Source organism: Synchiropus splendidus, chromosome 5 (genome assembly GCF_027744825.2).
Source record: "Synchiropus splendidus isolate RoL2022-P1 chromosome 5, RoL_Sspl_1.0, whole genome shotgun sequence".
NCBI lineage: Eukaryota > Metazoa > Chordata > Actinopteri > Syngnathiformes > Callionymidae > Synchiropus > Synchiropus splendidus.
In genome coordinates, this window is record NC_071338.1 from 12,799,950 (window position 1) to 12,823,524 (window position 23,575).

General features: G+C 39.8%; 1 protein-coding gene and 1 long non-coding RNA gene across 2 annotated transcripts in view; one reads left to right on the top strand and one right to left on the bottom strand.

Moving 5' to 3' along the window:
• Positions 1-4,126, bottom strand: part of itga11a (integrin, alpha 11a) — a 38,981-nt gene extending 34,855 nt beyond the window's left edge. The window contains exon 1 of the mRNA XM_053864743.1: positions 3,982-4,126. Within this exon, the coding sequence (XP_053720718.1) occupies positions 3,982-4,030 (49 nt within the window). The 5' untranslated portion in view covers positions 4,031-4,126. The remainder of the gene's footprint in view (positions 1-3,981) is intronic.
• A 1,913-nt stretch (positions 4,127-6,039) lies between these two features.
• LOC128759647 (uncharacterized) lies at positions 6,040-7,099 on the top strand. The gene is made up of 3 exons (XR_008414603.1): positions 6,040-6,176; positions 6,654-6,883; positions 6,968-7,099. It is a non-coding gene; the product is annotated as an uncharacterized LOC128759647 (long non-coding RNA).
• Positions 7,100-23,575: the final 16,476 nt, after the last annotated feature.

Below are 23,575 nucleotides of genomic sequence, written 5' to 3' on the forward strand. Positions count from 1 at the left end.
CAGGAGTTCCTGGTCCACTAATCACACTGATGCACAAGACACGTGGCAGCTAGGATGAGAACAACAACAACAAACATGGAGGAATCCCTGAACAAAAGCAAACAAAAGCATCTGTTTGCTTTTGTTCAGGGATGTTTTTTCACTACACAATGGCCAGGGTTTCCTCTGAATGTACTTGAAATTCTTATAGAAATATTTTCCAAGACATTGAAAGAGCTTTCGTTTAAATGAGGTGATATAAAAACTTGAATATAGCTACCATCGTGATTTATTGTGCTATTGTCAAACTGATGCAAAATAAACAATATTTTGTCCAGCATTTGATTCAGTAATATACCAAATTCATTCAAATCGAGAAATGTGGCTTCTTGTGGCAAATATTCTTATACCATTAAACTGCGATTAACTGAGATTAATTTATCACAAATTCTCTAACTAACTAAATTATTTTTTTTAATCGAATCCCACGACTACCAATTTCTTCTGTGTTTTGGGATCAGAAAGAAGATCATGCGTTTCTACACCATAAATTATGGTTCATTCTCAGTTCAAATGTCTGTGTGATCTTTGTTTTAACAATGATAAAAAAGGTGATGAACCCCAAACATGTTTAGGATGCGTGAGAAAAAGCTGCTTGAGGAATAAGCGCAGCGCAAATGGACATTCATACAGTGTGTGTCATCAACTTGAGGGAGTTTAGCTCTGTGGTGGATTTGATGATAAGATGTGGAGCAGCAGACACTCGTGAAGCAGCTGTCTGAAGCAACAACTCTGAGTGGTCTACATTTCTGGCGCTTATCAAAAGAATAAACAGTGAGCCAAACATCTCCTCCTACTGTCGGCTTGGTTGCTGCAGTGGTGGCGATGATGCCTTGCCAGTCCCATCTGTGAGCTCTTGCACGTAATGCCTGGCACAATCAGACGTTGTCTCACAACGCTGCAGTTCAAATAAATGGCCATCAATGCCACTCAGGTTCTTGGTGTAAATATTGACATGTTCGCCCTGTGGCTCATTTCCTGTTGCATGAATGGCTTCGAATGTTCAGCTGGCGTTCTATCCGGCCTCCAAACATCCTGCTGCTGTTTCTGTTTATCTGAAGACGTTTAGGGGTCGACTGAAAATAGATTGAAGGGAATAGATATGTGTATGAACAATAAACAAGCTTTTGTGCAACATACAGGAGCATTTCTCAAGCATGGCATGTTTTTTACACATGACCCACCGCTCCAGTCATGAAACATGAAATCCCATAACTTGAACATTGAAATTTCCTGGGATAAAAAGCGACTACAGACATGAGCGAAAGCCGAGTGAGGAACTCGGAAAATTCCTGGGTGAAAAAAGTAAATGGAGGTGATCCAGTTTCCATTTTAAAATACTAATGTGGCAGAAAATGCAATATTCCAAGTAATATCGGCAGGACCTCAGTCGAGGTCTTGCTGGGTTTCCTGTGTACCCACTTCTGTGCCCAGACAAATAAACCTCACGCCTGTGGCTGCTGCCGGTGCGACCCACATTAGGCCACTGTTGCTGCCTTTGGCTCAACACCAAGCTGCAGGAGTTTTACCAGACCTCGCAACCACAAAGGTACCTGCAGACCGCCGACCTGAGAGCCTCTTATACATGGGTCATAATTCTCTTCATGTTCATATTGAGTTCAACATATTTTAGGGTATCACCATTCACCATTAAAAACTCTAAAAGAGTAATAAACAAGAAAACAATCTTATGGTTTGCCTCAGCAGAATGTTTCTTGTCTCTGTTTTTCATATAAGTGAGACTCCCCAAATAAGCGTCTACAGTACGGAGGATGGGCATTCTGATCTAGTACAGCCTCATGAGTCATTTGTCCTACATTTTATTAGATTATCTGTGAAGTTAGATAAACATTACATATAGTTGTAGTAGCTTAATAAATACAATTATGGCATATACCGCATTTCCAATCTATATCTTTAAAAGTAGACACAGACAAAAGAGAGTTCTCATTAATATACAACAAGAATCAAAGACATTTAATTCATAACATTTGTATTTATTTTTATGAGAGCAGATGTCTTCAAAAGTCCTGGTTTGAAAGTTGAAATCCCAATATTGTTTTTAGGTGAATGTGAAATAGAGTGGTGCAGGTCAACAGTCTCTTCCAGGGCACTTTTGAATGAACACTTACACTTCAGGACAAAATAGAGTCACTCATTTACTTTCTTGGACTGTGAGCAAAGTAAGAAAGTTACTTCATGACTCAAAATCATTTTTTATTTAATTATTTATCATATAAATTACCTGCCAAATATATATAACAAGAGTCTATCTGTATTAAGAGACGGACAGATCTGTATTCAACAGACCGAGTCAGCTATTATTATTTAAATGTTGTCTCTGCTCTCTAGCCTTCTGTCTTGTCATGTAAAGACATTTAAAGCTAAAAAAAAAAAAAAAAAAAGCAGACAATAAACCAGAGAGTATCATTTTCCAATTGCATCATTACCATAAACCGGCCTAAAATGCCTGGATTCACAAGACATCTTGAACAGATGTTCTCAATCATGATTCACAAGTTGTTGAGCTGCTCAGCCAACAAACATCTCTGCAGACTCCCCACCTTTATCCAATTACAGAATCATACTACTAGAATCACACTACATTTAATTTTAATTTTGATCAATCTTCTACTATTTTCGTGGTGTGGAGGCTCTGCTGCTTATCCTACACTATTCTAACTAATTTATTGTGAACCCAATATCTGGATGTTCAGCCAAAAAAAGTTCTTCATGTTAGCAAGGCGTCTTCACCAACTGAAATGTATTTTTGAGCTTTAATATTGTTGTTATTTGGGTATTCGAGATTCTTGCTTCAGTCCAATGACATGCAAGCAAAGCACTCCACAGGGATTTATTGTTTCATATTACACTGAATATTTACATTATTTGCTGTGTAATCTCTCCAGACTCAAGTCCTGTGAACAAAACAAGGAATTTGGTGGCGATTTTTGCTATTTGTGATGTGTAAATGCAGCATGTGAAATGAGTTGAACCCAGTCTCCGTCAGCAAAGTTTGGCATAGCCACCTCAGTCATCATGTCAGTGTGCAGGGGCAACAAGCTCACTCTCACCTCCTTCACATTCAGGTCCATGACTCCAACAAATTCACAACTTTAAATAAATATTTAAAATAATGCGGTTTCCACTTTTCCAAGCTTTGGTTTTGTTTGAACGTCTCAGCGTATTTTAAGCTGTGATTTCTCTGCTCCGAAAGTTTGTGGACTACCATGGCAACGCTATATACAGTATGAGCTCTTCGTGTTTAAAAATGCGGTTGCATTTCTCAAAAGATTGAACTTGGTAAGTGGAAGGATGCCGGTGACTACTGCTTGACGCAACACTTGATACATTTTTACAGCAGAGAAAAAGGACATATGTACCATAGTGCCTGTTACACTGCCTCACTCTTTCCCAAGTCTAGATGTGTCCCTGGTAGAGTGATTTCACCGGCAATTGACCACAGCTCGGGCAATAGTCCAAAACCTCAACTGTTAGCCACGTTAAATGTGTAAAGATATTGTCTTTTCAGAGGACATTCCCACTGCCAATGAGGCACAAAGCACCTCTGCAGACCTGAGGTGGACAACATCGTCCCTCATTTAATCTTCAGTGTGGCCACAGTAGCACAGTGTCAGTGGGTCAGGATGCCAGACAGTGATGTCATGCTTACACAGAGCTATAATTTGCTGAATCGCTCTAGATTTTTTTCAGATGTTTAATAAAGCATCTACACTTTCCAACATTTATACATCAGTGAGGTTGGCTTTAAAAATGTTGAGTTTTTAATGTTTAAATGTGGCAACAATCTGTATTAAATAGCTATTTTCACAGGGGACAAAATTGTAGGAGTTTTTAGAAGCAATAAATAGTGAAAGTGATATAGGGTGTCTTAAACTCTATTACCTCTAAAAACTACACCGATAGCAAAGTTTCACTCACCGAACTGCTGGCTGCAAATCCAAAGCAGAAGGACGTAGTAGTACTCCATATGTCTGCGGAGGGAAGTGTGTGTGGTGACTGCTGCGAGTGTGGATGTGGTGGGCTGAGGCAGGGAGGCCCAGTGGAAAGCACAGTTAAAGATCCCACTCTGATTGACTCCTTCTTCTAGTTGAAGTGCTGCCTATATGTTTGGGGGAGTAGGAGGGGACTGCTGCTGGGGAAGGAGGCTCACACTGCACGGCAGCCACAGACCTTCTGCCACTCTTCTCTCTCACACAACTTCTCAGGAAATTCTTCTCTTCATTTGTCTTACAGATTGATGATGCATTATCATAAAACAATGTTGTCTATGTACAGCAAGCACAAAAAAACACAACGTAAAAAGGAATAAATTAAATTTTAATTCAATTAAAATCAATTATTTGTGCGCACACAAAGGATCTCGTATGGAGGATGATCCTGACTAGCAGAGGACAGAGGTCATCCCTACTTCTTTACACTTTTCAGACAAACCCTATATACCATTTCTACAACCCCAGAACCATCCCTAACATTTTCTGTTCTTATTATTATTATCAAAAGTGTACCATATTTATTTTCTTATTGACCAGAAGACAAGATCCTATATATATCTATATCTATCTATCTATCTATCTATCTATCTATCTATATATATATATATATATATATATATATATATATATATATATATATATATATATATATATATATATAAGTAATGCTATAAATTACACACCATGTCATGTCTAACTTCTTAATTTTTGGGATAATATGTTGAAGTGGTGGAAAACATTTAAAATGTTAAGGCATCCAAGTCATATTGGGATTTCATGTGCTCAAATTCAAGCCTTTCAACACCTTGGGAGGAAACGTCCCGCAGGAAACCCAGACATATGCAGAAATAATAGAGAGAAGCAAAGGGATTAGCTTCTTTACCAATTTAACACAACCAGTTCATTATTGACAACAAAACATAACTATGTTATTAGTAAAAATGTTGGTAAACTCATAGTCATATATTAACAGAAAATCTTTTCAAACTGATGAAAGACTTCTCAAGATATACTGGGGAAAAAAAGACTTCACTCCAACCACTGTCATTCCTGTTCAACAGCGTCAGCAGGAAATTATTCTTGGACAGTCGCCATTGTTAATAGCAATAAATCCCTCAAAAAGCCAGCCTTTAACAGTGGGGTGTATGTTGTGAATGCTAGGAGGCGCAGACAGTGTAGAATGGGGCGAGGCAAAGTTGGAAATAGCCAGCCAAGTGTGATGCTTAATCTGGATGGATGGGAAACCTGAAAGATACTTCAACTGTGAATCAAACTAGCTGCATTCACTTTCATTGAGTACAAACAGATTAACCTTGTTGCGACTCAATTATTCAATTTTACACACATACGGTGGGGAGGTCAAGTACTTGATACGCTGCTGATCTTTGAAGGAAGTTTTCCCACTTCCAAAGCGGTCGGTAATTTATATCAAAGGTACTCTTCAACTGTGAGTGACAGCATTTCAAAACAAGGAATCACAGTGGATGGTTTTAAAATTTGCATTTCACTGCATGACTCAAGTATTTCATCGCCTATCAACCAGTAAGAATGTAGGCTCTCACAAGTTTTCTCTTGAAGAAGCCCTGCTGTTCTCCACTCATCACCTGTATTAACTTTACCTGTTTGAACTGACCTGTTAAACGCCTGTCCGCACATTCAAACAAACTCCCACCTGTCTACAGTGGCCAAGGTCATAGAGCTGTGCAAGGACATCAGGGATAAAATGGTAGTTTTCAGACAGAAAACGTCTTATCTAAGTAACTGTACCAAACATTAAGTTCTGTTTTTCTGATGCATCAAATGCTAATATGCAATAAAATGCAAATAGATTATTTAAAAATCATGCAAAGCGATTCTTGGAATTTTGTTCTGAATTCCATTACTCACAGCTGAAGAGTACCTTTGATAAATATCAAAGACTTCTACAGTACATGCTTTGTTAGTGGGAAAACCTAAAAAACAAACACTTGTTCTCCCCACTGTATCAGACGGTAGCTTTTTCATTTTGTTTCGAGATGGTCACGATTGAATCATACCACACCGCAAAATGGACACATCATTAGATGGTCTTTGATATTCAGAACAGCAGTGAAACAATGTGAGAACAAAAACAGAGCCACGGTAAGTGCTGCATCCCTGCTCCTGTTAGTTGAACTTCAGAATGACATCACTGACATGAGTAGATGCAGATCACCAGCCACAGAATAACCACAACAACCACAGAAAGTTTGAACTTTGAATTCCATATGATATGCACAATGTCTTGAATTATGATTTGTATTATTATATTATTGATGGCTTTTCTTTATTCTTCCCAATTGCAAATTTTTAGTTGCTTTGGCAGTATGCAAACACTAGAGGCATTAAAGACAAATATTACATATTAAGGAGAGACAAAGCAGCAACACAATGAACACTGTCGTCAGAATAACCAACCAGGAAAGGGCGATCTTTTATTAACACATTTGAAATCACAAGACAAACAATGGAACTATGAGCTATGGGGTAAAACAATAAAAGTTTATTCAGCTTCAACTTTAATAGCCATGATCATAAAATTGACTACTTGTATCAGTGTTCACTCTTTTGTCCTGTCAGAATTTATCTCTGTTGGGGTGAAGCTGTTCACCACAGATGGCATCATGATGGTCAAACCACAAGCGAACCAGCGAGTTAACAGTGGAACAAAAATGTGGGGTTTGTATGTTACCTCATACCCTCGCAGCACAACCATCCAATTCCAACTGCAGGGGCTGCTATAATCATGCTTACGTAACAAGTCCTACATTCTGTACACTATGTTTGGCCTCTCCAAAATCCATTTGGGGGTAAGTCTTTTATCCACTAGCCAACCACAATGTGTCACACTCACATGAATCTGTTTTGTTTATGCAACGGTCCCTCTTTTTCAGGTCCTAAGGAAATCTGTTTCTTATCGGCGCTGACCGATATGTTGAACGAAAAGCCAAATAATAAGTACGGGTTCTGGAAAACAGACATTAAATTGATGACTCAAAAAGCACGTTATTGATAACTGTATAGACCGTGTTGAATAAATCAGTAAAATCTTGTATGTTTCCTGTCTGTTGAACTCTGACTTAGGTATGCTAAGTAGTATGAGAATGTGTCATCCATAGACTTAAAACCGTTTTGGATGACGTTTGATCATACAGCATGTTAGTAGAGGGGCAATGTTTAAGGACCACACTGTCCACCATTCCATAATGAAATATGTTCATCCTTGACAAGTTGATACATAAAGTACCTCTCTCGTCTTTGTGCATGCACTGAATGGCTCTGGTGCACAGCACTATTTTGTGAGAATGTACCATTGTCATTGCTTTCACTAGGATCCCAAACTGGGTGAAGTTAGATGTTACACGTTTTCCTTACTGAAATGAGGTTACACGAGTGGATGCATGGCCCAAGTATGGACAAAATCAAAACTACCGACTTCGTAAACAGATGACAACTAAGACTTTACTTGAGCCATATGTCTACTTGTGTAACCTTATTTCAACAGTCAAAACGTGTAAGTGCTTTGCGGCGTCTGACTTCACCCAGTTTTAGATCCTGATGAACACATTATCATTGCTAAATGCTCACAATGCCACGCTACGGAGCCAATGAATGCATGCAAAAAGAGAGGTGCATGTATGCATCAGTATGCATGTATCAGCTTGTCAAGGAGGAGCATGTCTCATTGTGGAATGGCGGTCACACGTTTCCTTAATCTCTATTATAAGAACAAAGTGGCTGGCAATGCAATACAATATACTTGATACCCGCTTCTTTCCAAATAAAAAATTGTGCAAGAAATAGACATAATATCTGTAACATACAGTACATCCTGTGTTTTCTGCAAGAATTCCCAGCAGGCATGACAACCAGAGCAAAGCACTTTATTGGTATCTGGCCACTCAAAGACGTCCTGGGGAATACAACCTCACCATCAAGTCAAATAAAAATGAGCACTCATTGAAAATGATGACGGATAAATATTATTACAAAACAGCAATCTTGCACATCTTTCTACAAGTAAAACAAATATCCGGCGCTAACCGCCCATGTGAGACGCTCGGGTGCCTGTGAAGATCATCATGGCGCTGATCTGAAAATAGGGATGTAATTTCCAGCCGGTGAGCATCGGCCTCTGTGAATACCTGGCCATGTGAGGACCATATCCCGACCTGTGCTGGCACATGAGCCTCTGAGTCACAGTCGCTTTGTCTCCTCAGCACAGTGCAACCACAGATCACACAAATCACGCCAGTGTTTGTGTTTAACTAAGACAAAATTGCCTGGTCCTTAAGAAAATAAGTCAGTGAGGACTTGCTTTCATTGACTTGCTTATAGGCTTGTTGATATAATTGCCACCCTTCATCAAGGTTCTCTGCAGACTGCAGACCTCTTGTTCCTGTCCGGAAATTAAGTTCAGACTGTGGGTACCTGCGTTTGTCCAGTGACTTTGAGAGAGCAGCTGGTCAGGCACTGTTTCACTTCATGTTACCTGTAAAGCAATGGGTATTTAGAGGATTTATGGTTACACATTTTGAGCAATATTATTCATATATCACATTTTGAGATGCTTCAAAAATGAAACTAGCTCAAAGTAGTTTTGGTTCGGTGTTTGGCCAAAGTGTTACTTGGTTTCAGACCAGTGTGTGGCGACAGAAGCAACACCCGAGTGATCCAGTTCAATACAGCAACACGACTGGAAGCAATTATTTCAAACGCGCCAGGATTATCTATTTGTGAACCATTTGTGTCCGTCTCCCGGGAGCAGAACAGGAGCTCTAGCCCGACATGGACACGTCCATTGGGATTAGAGGGAAAGAGGGAAATAGTCAAGCGTTATGAAAGTTTAATCTGGATGTATATGGCTCACTGTTCAGACTCTCAAATGACACTCAGTAAGTGACCCTCAGAAGCGGTTTTGGGGGGGTTTCTTCTATTGAGATATTTGTCAAAGTCGTCATTGTGTAAGTGTGTTTCCCTTAAAACAACATATCAAAAAGGAGTGGAGAGAACAAAGCCACAGAAGCCAAGTGCAATTACAATGGCAAAAAGAGAATATTGTTTTACTGTGTTTATGAAAAATCGGTTGAAAGGTTATCCTATCATACACAAACTGAGTGCTGTTAAGAGCTACAGCACCAATAACCTAAGCACAACAATACTGTAATAGATACTATAATAACAGTGTATTTCAACAAATTCCCTCCCAGGCAGATTTCATCTTAAAAAAATACTTTAAAATTATTATTTTAATTACTTCCACTACCACCACCATCAGTCACCTAAAAGTTTTTATAGTCATAAATATGGCCCTGAGCCATTTGACACTTGCTACTTAGAGCATGCAAGCATACGACTTCATGGTGAAACTCTTCGGTATCAAGTTTTATCATATACTTTCCAACGTTCCTCTCATTTGCAGTAAAAATTCAAATCTTAAGAAGAAAAAGAAGGAAAAATATTATTTCAGCCAATAAATATTTCAGCAGCTATTAGTGAGCATTTTCAGAGTAGCTGAACTTCAGCATGGGTCATGATCAAAAAACAAGATCAAACATGTTAGAAAATGGGAATGGCTTCCTTCCTTTGGCCTCAATCTTGCTTATCAGTTTAGGCGATTGCAAAGGGCTCTGAGTCAGGGCAGCTGAAGAGAGAGGAGAAAGGCAAGTCTCAGACATTCACAAGTTTACAAGAAATCAAGATCCTTACAACAGTGATACGAATATATTCAGTCACGCCAATACACTTGAGTAAGGCAAGTGTAAACATTCATTTTAAGATTACACAAAGGTCAAAGCCTTTTCTCAAAAGGTTGATATTTGCCAATCCAAATCACTTCACAAGAAAAGAGTGATGTTTACTTTTTCAGTAACAAATGAGTCATTCTTGTTGGGTGGATTCACTTCTAGGTGATTATCCAGAATCTCTTCCTCAGCTCATTGTTCGTAGATAAGTCATTTTCCACAGGGGCAGAAGCAAGAGTGCTTTTGCAAATGAACCTTAGTTCCAACAGCTTGTCGTCAGAACAGTTCTGTCTTTGGCATGAAACTGTGGCCTCAGCTCTGCATAAAGCATTAGCCCAGAGAAGGTGTTGGGAAGCCTCTCACAGGAAGGACGTGCAGAGATGTCTGTCAGCATTTGCCTTAAACTGCGTGAACCAAACCCATATCCATCTAATACACATTCCTAAATGAGAGAAGGGGTTGCAGGAGAGCCTTTTCAGAAACCTACTAATTTTAGAGAATACCACACCAGTCCACGGCAGGCAATCAGTCAATTTTTTTTAATTTTTTTAAGCATATCTAGTCCCGGGTCCCAGCTGCATCAATTGATGGCTGAACTTTAACACACTTCTAACACGAGCTGAGACGAAAATTTAAAAGGTGGTCGAGCATTTTCATCAATGCACCTCAATTTCGGTAAAGTGTAGGACAATGGTTGCGACAACTGTGCTTCCTTCTAAGAGATGTTCGACACCACTTGCATGACCACCAGGTAGGAGTTAAGATGTTGCTGAGCTGAGCTTCATTTAAACAGGAGAGAAGCCTGAGATGTTGTGGCAACCCCAGACGAAGGAGGAATGGCTCAAAATTTGAATCGAAAATTGAAACTTGGAAAGCTCTGAGGCTAAAAACATTTATAAAAATAATGTCTCAGGAATGCACAAGGTCTTCACCCTTAGATAGGGCCTGAAAAGAAAGGAAACATATGAGAGGAGATTTGGATGACGAGAACATGAGTGACAGAGCGCTGGCTGGAAGGAATTCGGTGGTTTTGGGCGAACGCGCAAAACCCTACAACAGAAATTAGACTGAGTTTGATGAAATACTTTCAGGGGCAACAGTGCATCTACCTCTTTTTGTTGCACTTCACATCATTATACAGTAACTACAAGAGTTTTCTGCATAAGAGAAAGGCTACAAGCGCAAACAAGATTAGACACTGGAGAGTAAATAGACAGTTGTAATTGTACTTTCTCTGCTTTGCTCTATTTGTGCTGAGGACGGCATTTAGAACAAACTGTCTATATAAGCAGTAAACTCATCGTGAACCGATTCTGGGTCCTGAGGTCTGCTAACGCTGGTAACACTGGAGACAGGATGCAGTACACAGCTCACACTGTTTGTATTGAACCCTGCTAGACACATGCAGATACTTTTTTGCCATTAGCCAAGACTACCATTTCATCTTGGTACACAAGATGTATTTCATGATTTCAGAAATTTCTGCCTTGGGCTCAAATGTCCCCTGTATTGTATAACTCAAGCAATCAGTGGATTTGTGGTTTTCAACTGTCATTACGACTCATCTTAAACTTCTAGGGAGCATTCATCAAGTGGTTACATAGGCTAGAGTTGATTGTATGTTGGAGTTTATGTGTGTCCAAAAAGTCGACCAGCATCTTCATATACAACACAGTCATTCTACTCAGGAATAAAAAAAAAACAATGAATAAATGAAACACATAGCTGATGCAAAAATAATAATTTAAAATGATCAAAACATATAAGAAGCATCAACTTCGCATGCATTTTGACAAATATTTTGGGGTAACATAGAAATCACGGATGACTGATGAGGCCCTTGTTTTTATTATTTTATTTTAATTCTTTATTTGAATTTCCATTCTGTAGGACAAATAGAGGACAACTAAGAGGCATGTGTCAGTATGTTGACTCCCTCCCTCAATTCATATGTTTGTCCTCTTCCTTACTGTGGACCCCATGATGTTCATACTTAGATTCATCCAAGAGGAGTTTAGCATTCTAGTACCTAGCTAGATTATAGTACAGTGGTACCTCGGTTCTCGACCACAATCTGTTCCAGACGGCCGTTCGAGAAGCGATTATTTCAAAATCTGAATGGATTATTCCCATTACAATGAATGGAAAAAGAAAGAATGCGTTCCAAGCCTTAAAATAGGCTTTTGTAGGAGTGAATGTAGAGTGTCTGCTGCAGGTGCGCTGTTCCTCTATGTGTGTGGCCGCTGCATGTGGGAGGGGTTGCCGAGTGAGTGACGTCTCTCCAGAAGTGAAGAGGTGCCCGGTGCGTGTCCAGCTCTGAATGTGCGCTTCTGTGCAGTTTGGCTGTGACAAAGTCATAAACCAAGTCACGCTCTGTCCCAGACTCGCCTCATCCATGTCCCAGCTCCAGCCCACAACAGGACATCAAACCCTGGAGTGAGTGCTCCAGCCTCAGAGGTGTGGAGAGCGAGCACCTCCCATGTGACACTCTACCACGGTCCAGTGCGGAGACAGGAAAGGTTTTACACCTCAATATGAAGAAAAAACAGTCAGTAAATGTAGCTAACGGGACACGTCTGCATACAGAGGCTGTGTTATACACAATAACAAAGTGCGTCGTTGGTCAGCCGATCGGTCCTCGCACGTTATGTTTTTTCCGGCTTTTTTCGGGCTTTTTTCGGGGGCGTTCGAGTTCTGGATTTTCGTTCGAAATCCAAAGCAAAAAGATCTCGAAATTACCACAGTATTCGGTTCAGTGACAGCAGCTCTAGCGAAAAGATGCACAGATTCCAAACGGAACCTATTTCATGGGGGAAATGAAAAATGAAAAACACATGGCTAACCGGCAAATATGGTCACATGATCAGTCCTGGGAATACAGGCTGACACAACAAACACATCATACAGTACCATCAAATCACTAATAAATGCAATACCATGTGACTCGGTTGACAAACTATGGAATTACCAATGTTTTGATGCTATTTTCATTTATCCCCAGCTGCTCATGACACAGAACACACAGAATATATGGAACAAATACACGCGGGGCAGTAACACTGGGTAGAAATCAACGGTTGTCCAGTACATTTCTGGGTGTATCAACATCCAATACCCGCTTGCAGAACCCAAGCAGTAGTTTGTGCAGAGTGACATCTCGCTCAGAAAGTTTATTTATTGTTGCCTGTTTAAGTAACAGCTTGTCGCAAGAGTAGGAGGAAAGGATAATGTGGAAACCGAAGCCACACAGCTTAAGCAACGAAATACTCCATAGCTTGTTCTTTGTCAGGGTAAAGCCATGTCTCTCAACGACAAGATTAAATCCATAAAGCTACTAGACACGTGAAATTGCCTTCGTGGATTAAGCAAAATTCCTGGTATTTTTTCACCCAGATTTTATGTCTTAAGAGCAATGTGATGAAGTGTTGCAGACCGCTGATCCTGCTCCTGTGTTACTTTCCGACACATACAGTTGACATGTCTGTTACTCACCACTTTCCTATATAGATCGAATCAGGTCCCAGCAGTTCTCCCTCGGTGGTTAGGTCAGACAGTTTTGCGGCGTAACACAAACATCTACCTTGGTCATGTCTTCATCATAGAACACACACTATTGCACTTATTTTTAACATTCATCATGAGACAGACGGAAAATCTGTGCAGAAGTTGAATCCCACTGAAGCTTACTGGAAAACAAGCTGTCTGCAATTATGCTACTGATTATTAGTTTTCATAAAGCTAAGCTCCTTTTCTGTTGCAGGTTGACCACATAAACACCCAACTAAATCCCTCGCAGAGACTTTTTTGAAATGCAACACTTACGACTGCATAAAGCCCATTAACACCACACATCTTGTGGTGTGACACCGACAAAGAAAGTGTCTGGCTGAACACTTTTTTGTTGTTCTACGCCCTGGCAAGAGCTACTGTTCCATCTTAGGCATTCAACTCTCTGTATGTTTTCTCAGGCAGCTTGGCCGCTCATTTGGTTGGGCAAAGACGGCGTCTGATTCCAAATCAGTTTTTTGAGCTATTTCAATTGGCAGGCAGGGACTGTCTGCCAGAAGGGGGTTCAATATCCTTGAACATTTTTCAAAAGTGAAATCTTGATCAAGACCAGACATGGACAAACTATGGGCTTACATCACCAGAACTTGCATTGTGGTGTCACTGACTGGCAGAATTATGCTGGAGCAACTGCTTACACCCAAACGTCACAAGCATTTAGAGGGGGCTTTTTTTCATGCTTTTAGAGTTATCCAGTCTTAGTAAGATGAAGCATCATCTTAACATGTACTGAAGTGTGAAAGAACCATCTTACTCTAAGTAAGTTCATTTTGAAAATAACAAATATGGTGCCTACACAAAATGCTCCCTCTCCCTCCAGATCTTGATCATGTAACCTGCAAAAGCTCATACAGTACTCCCTGACAACAGGACGCACATTTTTTATCCAGGAAGAACACTACACCGGAGCCTGCCACCTGACATATTCCACTCATTCTCAGTCGAGGAGCTTTTTGAGAGACTAGTTCGGGATCTGAACTTCTATGTCATTTCGTCTTTTATCGGAAAATGCCAATCTATCTCCCTCTGCTGTCAATAATTACACTGCTTTTCCCGCATACTTAAACACCTTTTGAATTCATAATAATGTGAACCTCATGTGGTCCACAACAAGAATGGGGGCAAACATAGGTTCTTGAGCGAGGAAGAGAACATCTTGACTCTTATTCAGTCCTCAGATCTAGAGTGTGACTTCACATGGTTTGGAAATCACTCTAACTTTTATGTCAAAATGCAAGAACACACATCTTACCGAGGTGACGTGAGTCAGAAGGCTTTGTTCAAGCTGCTCTAAATGCTGAGGGCAGCAATATTTTTGATCAGCTATTACCAGAAAGGAGTCCCTGGCTCAGGAAGTCGGACATTTTTTCATTCTTTCAATGTAAAACTGAGCGTTTTGTGCAAGGCGGCCATTTTGAAAACTTTTATTAGAAACAGCTGAGAGGACACCAACATTTACATTTAGACACAAAGAAGGATAAGAGTGGAAAGTGATTGCCAAGTGATAACTAATGGGTACTGACTGGGGGGAATTTGCTCAACAACCTTGTTTATTCATTTTTTCTGACTACTCTAACAAGCTCAAGGCTCACACAAACACCCCAACCATCCAACCTCCGAACTTAAGCAGTCATTGAGGCCCACAGGTCACTCAGTCAACATATACATGTCAAAGGCATTTGATATAATAGAGAATTATGAAAACAACCTAGGACTGGTGCCAATATACTCCTTGAGGACCTAGAGTTTGAGAGGTCACCTGCTTTGTAAAGGTCAAAGTGAGGAACTACTACTGGACAACTCACTCATGAACACCAATAAAAAATAATTTGTGATTTTAGTTTATCTTATTTTTGGAGACACCTCATTCAAAATGGGATGCCTAGGCCGCCGAGACAAGGTTCTGTAGACTGGTTCCAAAAATGCCTGTGCCAGGGTATACAGGAGTCCGTTCTACTTCAACAATGGGATGGGATGTGCTGGCGTTCAGAGCTGACTCAAGTGGGAGGATCTTCATTCCACACTTAAAGATACAAGAGAACAGAACTTTCCTGTTTCATGAGTCATTTTCCAAAACCAGTAGGGGGCATTTTAGACAAAACTGGAATTGCTCATTATTCAGGTTCCTGACTTTGTCTACCAAACTCCAGTTGTCACAGTGTTGATGTTCCAGCACCTTCCCGCTTTATGTCCTGCCTATATTATTTGCACCATTTTACATCCCTTGAGCTCCAGACATCCACACTTGCGCCAGACGTATTACTAACTAAGCACATAATGACCAGCACATACCTTCCAGAACAAAGTCTGAAAGCAGCGATGGAAAAAAGTCCCAGCTACGAACGTATTCTGATATATAACAGACTGGTGCCCCATTTTTTCCTCTGCCAAACAGCTGGTGTCCAGGAATGAGATGTTTAGCTGGAAATACCACCTCAGCCTTTAAAACTTTTTCTCTGTGACCCTTACTGCTCTGTGATTTACTGTAAGAGACGGTATAATTCCCAGAGCAAGGTCCAAAGCTGGAAAGGGTCGCTCAATGCTAAAGGTCTTTCCTCTTCCAGGAGTGGGTAAATATTCCCTGGTGGTTCATGACAGCTGGAAGCCCAGTCAATTACACCGTTTATGAGCACCAAGTCCGTTTGGTCCAGACCTTATTTTTATGAATTGATCCGTCAGTCATTAAATCGCTGCTCATTCAGAGTTTATGGAAAGTTTAACATGTAATTTCTCTACTTTGTGCATTTCATTGGAACTGACAGCTGCTGTGGAACTGGCCACGTGTGGCAAAAGACCCACCAGTTACTATGCATTTTCCATATTCGTAAATGCTTTCTAAGGATTGGGTAATCTGGGTGGTGCCAAGTGCATAAATTGCAATATTCTCAGAGGAAATGAAATGGCTGAGTGACACATCCCTGTCTGTGACCATGTTCCGTTGAAAATGTGTCTTTGTAAAACATCTTGGCGATACAGTACAGTGGTGGTGTCATAGCTGTGCTACCTGGATAACTCTAACCCCTACAACTGATTCTGTAAAAGAAACCATTGAAACTAACTGAACTGAACAGACAATAAATGCCACAAAATACAAATTAATTTATTACAAAAAATAAAAATAATAATAAAAAAAATGCAACTATTTGCCTTTAACCAATATGTGACAAAGATACCAGGTTCTAATGGTAAAGGCAGGTTACAACTCGTGTTGTAGTTGAGATCAGGATTTTCTTGTTATTATTATTATTATTGGTGGGGTGAACTCTTTTTAAATGAACTGAAATGTTTGAGCTGAGCACACGCATAATGGGTAACCAAGCCAGTTGTGCCACAAGCATCATCATGTCAGACATAAATACCTGATCAAGCCCATTTCCTTTTGTCATAGATATTGTGTTGTCCACATTATTAAAGACAGAAAAAGCGTGTTTTTTTTTCAGCATTCAACAATTTGGATCGTTGAATAGCATTCCACATTTCAACTTCCACAATATCTCGCCTTCACAACATTAAAGAAAAAAATTAAAAAAAACAGAGCCCAGCAAGACAAGACCAAGAATTTGGAAATGTAGTTGTGTGACCAGTTATAGTAAGACACTTCTAAACTATGAACTGTAAGTGATGATGGCATTAACTATGTGGACTTAAGTGGTTAAATAAAATGGTACATTCTTAGCTGATAGGATTCAACATATGCTAGAATTAGTTTTGTTTCCCTGAAGCATAATATTAATAACAAAGAAACACAAACACACAAGTTATTTGCTTTGTATTTGAAACTTTTTTTCTATTATAAAAAAAACACCCAGTCATCAACACCTGCAGCAAAAATGTTATGTACTGTAAAAAGAAGCTTAGCGACAGGCCACATGACGATGAAGATGTGTCCAATGTAGTGTGAACTGGAACTGGTAATGCATGTCAAGTTAGAGCAGCCTCGTGCAGAATCTGAGGTTTGGCCCCGCAGGGATGCCGAAAACCCAAATCACCTTTATTAGAATTACAGTTCACTCTGAGAGGTGTGAGCACTTCTGAGAATTCAATCAAATACACAAAAATATGTCTAGACATCAACAAACATTGTGATGACATCTGCTTGTACTTGAACAAAAACAGTATTCAATTATACTTGAAATGTTTTGCTTTTTTTTGAAGTCCTGAATGGGAAGAAATTCTTTTGAGTATGCAACTTTGTCAAGCCTGAGGATTTACTTTAACTGTCTAAAAAAATAAATTTAAAAAAAGTAGTTGCAGCTGTTCTTTACGAAGCACTATGCTAGCTGTATGTTGACCCATTGAATGCGTAGTGACTGAGAGGTTGACTACTGTATCCAACAGTATTGCGGACTACTCATGATGCATTTGGTAGTTTTCAGATGTTGGGGCTCCATAATTCAAGTGGCTGTTGTGCCTTCTCTGTGTTCACTGCAGTTCGGTTGCTTTCAATAAGTAGCATCTGTGAGTTCCTTCAGATGCAGAAAGACAACTGATTGTGTCATTTCTTCTGACCACTACTTGCTACAAATGAATGTGTTCCTAGGCTTGTTCATAAGAAATGGCTGAAAGAATCCACGATACATTCATGATTTCAACATTGTGATGATACTTGATGTGATGTCATCCAATACTTTAGAAAGTCATCAGTTACTAATACATGATACACAAGCCTGCTGTCATTTCAGTAATCTTAAGATCTACTTCTTTTCATAACCTGACAACTCAAGTACCGTCAGTTATTTAAAGCCATTCACGTCACTATCAACTGACAGGACGGAGATCAGAAGTAACTTGGATATACAGTGAAACGGAGAGTGTGTCACTGCTCCCATGTGCCACTGATCTCAGGGGCTGGTGGTAGTCAGACCTCACATGTGTTCCAACTTTGATTACCAGATGCAATCATGAAGAAAGCTGGAATGCAATCATTCTACGAGCCACAGAAGCAGATATAACCACATGTCAGCAAACCAGAAGTCAAAGTAGACACAGATACACCAAAGAAACAGTGCTATGATGCACTCAGTGCCAGTTTCCAGTGCAAGCGGTTGTGACTGCCGTTTGCCAAGAGGAAGTTGTTCACAACTCCTCTCCAGAAGGTTCAATAGCATTCCATCTCTGGAATGATAAACCCTGACCTGTTGGTCCTGAGTCCGGGGTCGAAATCTTCACACTGGCCAACAAGCTGAAAAAGCAAAGACAAGAGCTGAACTAATGGAAGGAAGCCCTGGGACTTAACTCGGGTCTGTGAGCTTGCCTTCGTGTCATCAGTAGTCCTTAGATAAGAGGACCACACGTCTTTATCTTTGAAGCGTCTGTTTTCATGTGACTATGGTCTCAGCTGAGAATCAAAATACTCACGCAGATAAAGGAAAATCAGTTCCCCGTTAAACAAAGACTTATCCGGTGTGTTTGTATTTATGTACTTGCTGCTGTATCAAATCCAAACATCAGGCAGCTGAATGGATGTGAATTCCTGCTTGTTTAGTTGCAGGATCGCTTCAGTGTGCTCAGCTTCCCTGTATCTTCCTTTATCAACCTGCATGGACTGTGTCGGTGGCATACAGTCAAATATATTTAGTGTTAGTGTATTAAATATGATTCTCATAACTGGTCAAGGGACCAGACATTCAGGCCTGCTGTGTCCATTGATCCTTATCAACCAAAGGTATCATCCTCTCACAGGCATGGCAATCCGTCAGTAAACCACAGGCAATGTTAATAAGAATAATATAAGAATATAAGAATAACTTTTGTAACAAGAAGTATTTTATATCTAGTATTATTGGCTGTCTTACAGTGGCAACGATGATCTATAGTAAAAAGGGAAAACTACATGTGTGATGCAACTCCTTTTGGTCTATTAAATACAATGTATCCACAATACTTCTGTTTTTAAATACAATTCAGTCATTATATTGTCTTCAAGTAACAGTTAACCAAGAGGTAACCAAGTGCTCCATGTGTTCAGTGTATCCAGGCATCAATCTTCCTTCCTCAACACAGCATCCTGAAAAGGTGCCAGGGCCACCTCAAGGGGCAGAAGTGCTACATCAAGTCTCTCATGGATGACTAGGCTCCTGGAAACAGCATTCCACCTTTTCCCGACTGACTGACTTATTACCAGTAAAAAAAAAAAAAAAAGCAGAATAAGCTGCACTGAGAGGAACTTCACTTAAAATTAGATTCTGTTTTAGGTAGCACTGTTTTTGGAAAGCCCGGCAGGAATCAATAAGATTAATGGTTATATTTCAAAGTCAACACCAGCTTGATCCAACTGTGCCTTAATGCCAAAAAGTCAACCCATGAATGTTCCTGGCAAGTGTCGATGCAAGTCTCACCACCTCGATTCCTCCTCTTGGAGATTAATACAGCACATTTCAAAAGTATTTTCCTCATATTTGCCATCAATAAATATTCCACTGATTACTCTTTTATGATTCAGCAAAGGACTGTAAACAGAACTGCCTTCATACATGTGTCAGCACAGCAAATAATGCAAAGTACTCTGCATCTGCTTTGGCTTGTTATAGACTGGTAGAGCAGCTAAAAATACAGTATATGGCTGTAAAACAAAAGGGGGTTGAGTCTAATTTGTAACTTGTACTTTATTTACCGGAGGGCTATAGAGTTACATGCACCCTGAAATGGGACAGGGGTTCCACCATTCCCGTAGAATTTGTGCTCTATTTCTTATGTATCTTTTCCATCATTTAAGGTCTGTTTGATTGCAAAAGGTTGACCTAAGTGCTACCACATGTGTTGTCTTTGTTCTGCTGTCACTGCCTTAATGTGAGCGCTGCGTTGTTTTCCAGACTGTGTGTGGTGAACGTGCATCAGGAGCAGCAGAGAAATAGATACACCAGATTGAAAGCAGAGAGAAGAAAATGGGAATGTGCCTGGTTATTCTGCTCATCATTACAAAACAACTCACCATCAATATTGTTTCCCATCTATTTCACCTTGAAATAGCAAATGCAGGACTCTCAATATCAGGCGCACTTCCTTGATCTTGTGAGGTTTGAGAGGACTGGAGGATATTTTCCAGTGACAGATGCTATAAATCTGCCTCAATGACCAGCAGGTGAAAAAATAGAGAAAACGTGAAGTTCCAGGAAAGGAACATAAGCCAAATAGGAGACTTGGGTGAATTAAAAAACACTGGAAAAATAAGTTTACGAGAAGAAGAGACCTGAGGGAGGATGAGGAGAATAAAAGTGTCCATTCACATAACTCTCATACTGAAAGAACCATTTCATCTGATGTTCTGAATTACGTAACATCGAAAGCAACTCACTTTAATGCTGTCCTTTGATCAGCAACTATAATAATAAGTCATTTATTGTAGTTTTTTAACAGAGTTGCACTGGTCAAATTGATATTACAGATGCAGTACTAGACCCAATGGTTGCCGGTTTATCATGTGACACTACTGTAACTCGCTCGTCCAGCAACAAAGTGACACGCTTTTATAGAGCCTCTGATAAAAAGGAGTGTGGGAAATGTTCTGTCCTGATCTGTGGGCTGTCACTGGCTGAAGCATCTCTCTAGTTCACTTTGTCCCAGGAATTGTGACTTGGCTATGATGCTCACTCTTGTCCCTCTCCTCTCGATCCCCACTTCTGACAACCTGGTTTCTACCCAGTAACGGAGCTCATGGAGCTTCTCCACCAGCCTCTTCTGCATGTTAAACTTCGAAGCCTTTGTGTCCGTCTGTGTGCACACGCTTTGAATTGCACGCCTGTGATGTTGAAGGACTTCAATGCTCCAACTGTCTGAACTGTGTCTTCTTCTGGAGATGACCTGTAAGTTGTGATCATGTGGGGAAAAACGTTTCGTAGAATGCTCAGTTCAGGAGGTTTCCCAGAACAGTTCACAGCAACCAAACAAAAGTACCTCAAAAAAGCAAAAAGCTTATACTCTCAATCTCTGTCAACCATTATCAGCCGCTCACCTCTGGCCTCATTTATTCCCCCTCCACTCCGAGCATCATTATCATCATTTTTTTCTTTATTTAGGAAAGAGGAAGTGCTTTGGGTGCAGACCGTAGCCGGCTGGAAAAACTGTGCAAGGAAGTGCAGAAGCCGAAACTTGAGCTGCTCTGCATTAAATGTTCCACTCGAGCAACTATTTCTGTGAGGAAATCATGTGGTGGACTTGCGGATGCAGTAATGGAGGCAGACAGTAGGAAGAAGAGGACCAGAGAGATAGTAATGACAGGGGTGAAACAACATTTTAATTGCTATTCTCAGACTTTGGTAAAAAAAAGACAATGAGTGATATGGTTGTTCAGGATGGTGTTGTCGCTTGTGGTGCAGGAAAGCGCCCCCTCTAGTGTTAGCGAGGGTTGAAAGCTTCTTTTCAATTGAAAATATAGCAGAATTGCTTTTCTATTTTAAAAATGTTTATAATTTACTGGCCTATGTGTTGCGCCATTTGTCAAGAATGTCCAAATACAAACCTTATCTGTTGAAGTTTCTAGTTTCTCAATTTGTAATATTCTTTTTTTTCTGATTAAATATTTGATCTACTGTGCGAGGTAAGTTACATTTATAGTAATGTAATGTTTCAATTCCGTATTCACTTTTTTTTATTGTCTATTAATGATGATCTAGATCAAAGGTTCTGCATTTGACCTTGGTGTCAGCAGATTGACCTTGAATGCTACTAGTATACGTTGACTCAATGTGGTAATTGAACTGACAAAAGAGACAAATAATTACAAAAATGTTTAGATAATTGCTTCTACACATGTCACATTGAAAGTCAAACGAGACTTGTGAATCGATGACGCGCTCACATCTGAGTACATGTACGTTTTCACCACTAGATGGCAGCAGATTACCATTTAAGATGATGTGCCTTTTTGTTTGGCCCCGGTAGTTATTAAAAGTACTAACGCAAATATATACTGTTGAGATGTCAAACTATAACACATTTAATGGCAAGCGCTCAGCATAAAGGCACGAAGACACCTCATTCCATCCTAACTATTCTTTTTAGGAGTTCTTTTGTGTTGCTCATCTTTCTAAAGAAAACCTTTGGGATATTTTTTAACCATGCCGCATCAGTCTACTTTCAAAAAGGAATATCCCAGGTTACAGTCAAGCTGTCCAGGCCTGTGTGCAGCATGTGGATCATTCCCAGTTTGCTATGCCTGGGAAACATCCAGATGATACAGTGGTATCGCAGTCCAAACTAGTATCTGGCTGGACTTCACCCCTAGTGAGGATTTTTGAGCCATTTTCAGGTGTGTTTGTGTTTCATTCTGTGACATTTCTCATGAATGCAGCAACATGCCATAAGAAGTGGTTGGGTGATACTGTTGGTCCAAATTAAGCAGCTGTTTGATTTAAAATACCCTTGAAACTGATGGAAGCTACAATCTAATGATACTTCCAATATCATTGGGAAGGTGGTGCACTCAAAGTATTTTAAGCCCAATGTAAACTTGCAGAGGAAATTCTATTGTTTTGACTGAGAGAATCACTCCTGGCATGAAACCGCCACGGTTCAGAGAAGACTGCATGCAAACACACACATACATGGACACTCCAGTCCAAACACATAGCTCTTATTGTGTCCCGCAATGACTTCAGAAGAAATCAGCCATTGTGAGTCCAGCCATGGAGACTGGTTGGAATCTTGGCACGCTACTGGAAATGCTTTTCTTTATAATTCAATTACAAAGCAGTTGCTTTGTGAGTCTGTATGCACATCATTGCAGAGAAATCCTAATGAAAATGAACAAAGGTCGAACAAAGAAATTAAGCTAAGCAAGTCGTGTACACCAGTAATGGCAAGGTTAATAGCATTGCACAGCAACTGAGGATGTTAAAAAAGCTTCATTGTAGATGTAATTATTTTGTTAATTAAGCTGGTTATGAGGTGGTGGACACTCATTATAAATGCAGTTTTCTTATTCTGCTGTGGTGGTGGCTTTCACTTTAGCATCCACAAATGGTCAACAGATTCAAGACAACAAACTTTTTCATTGAAGGCTTCAATTTTGACTTGGCATTCAATTCAATTGATATATATATATATATATATATATATATATATATATATATATATATATATATATATATATATATATTTTTTTTTTTTTTTTTTTTTATGATATTAGGTTATAATATAGATTCAAAGCATTTAAAGAAACACACACAACACAACTGAACCCAACAGCCCTCA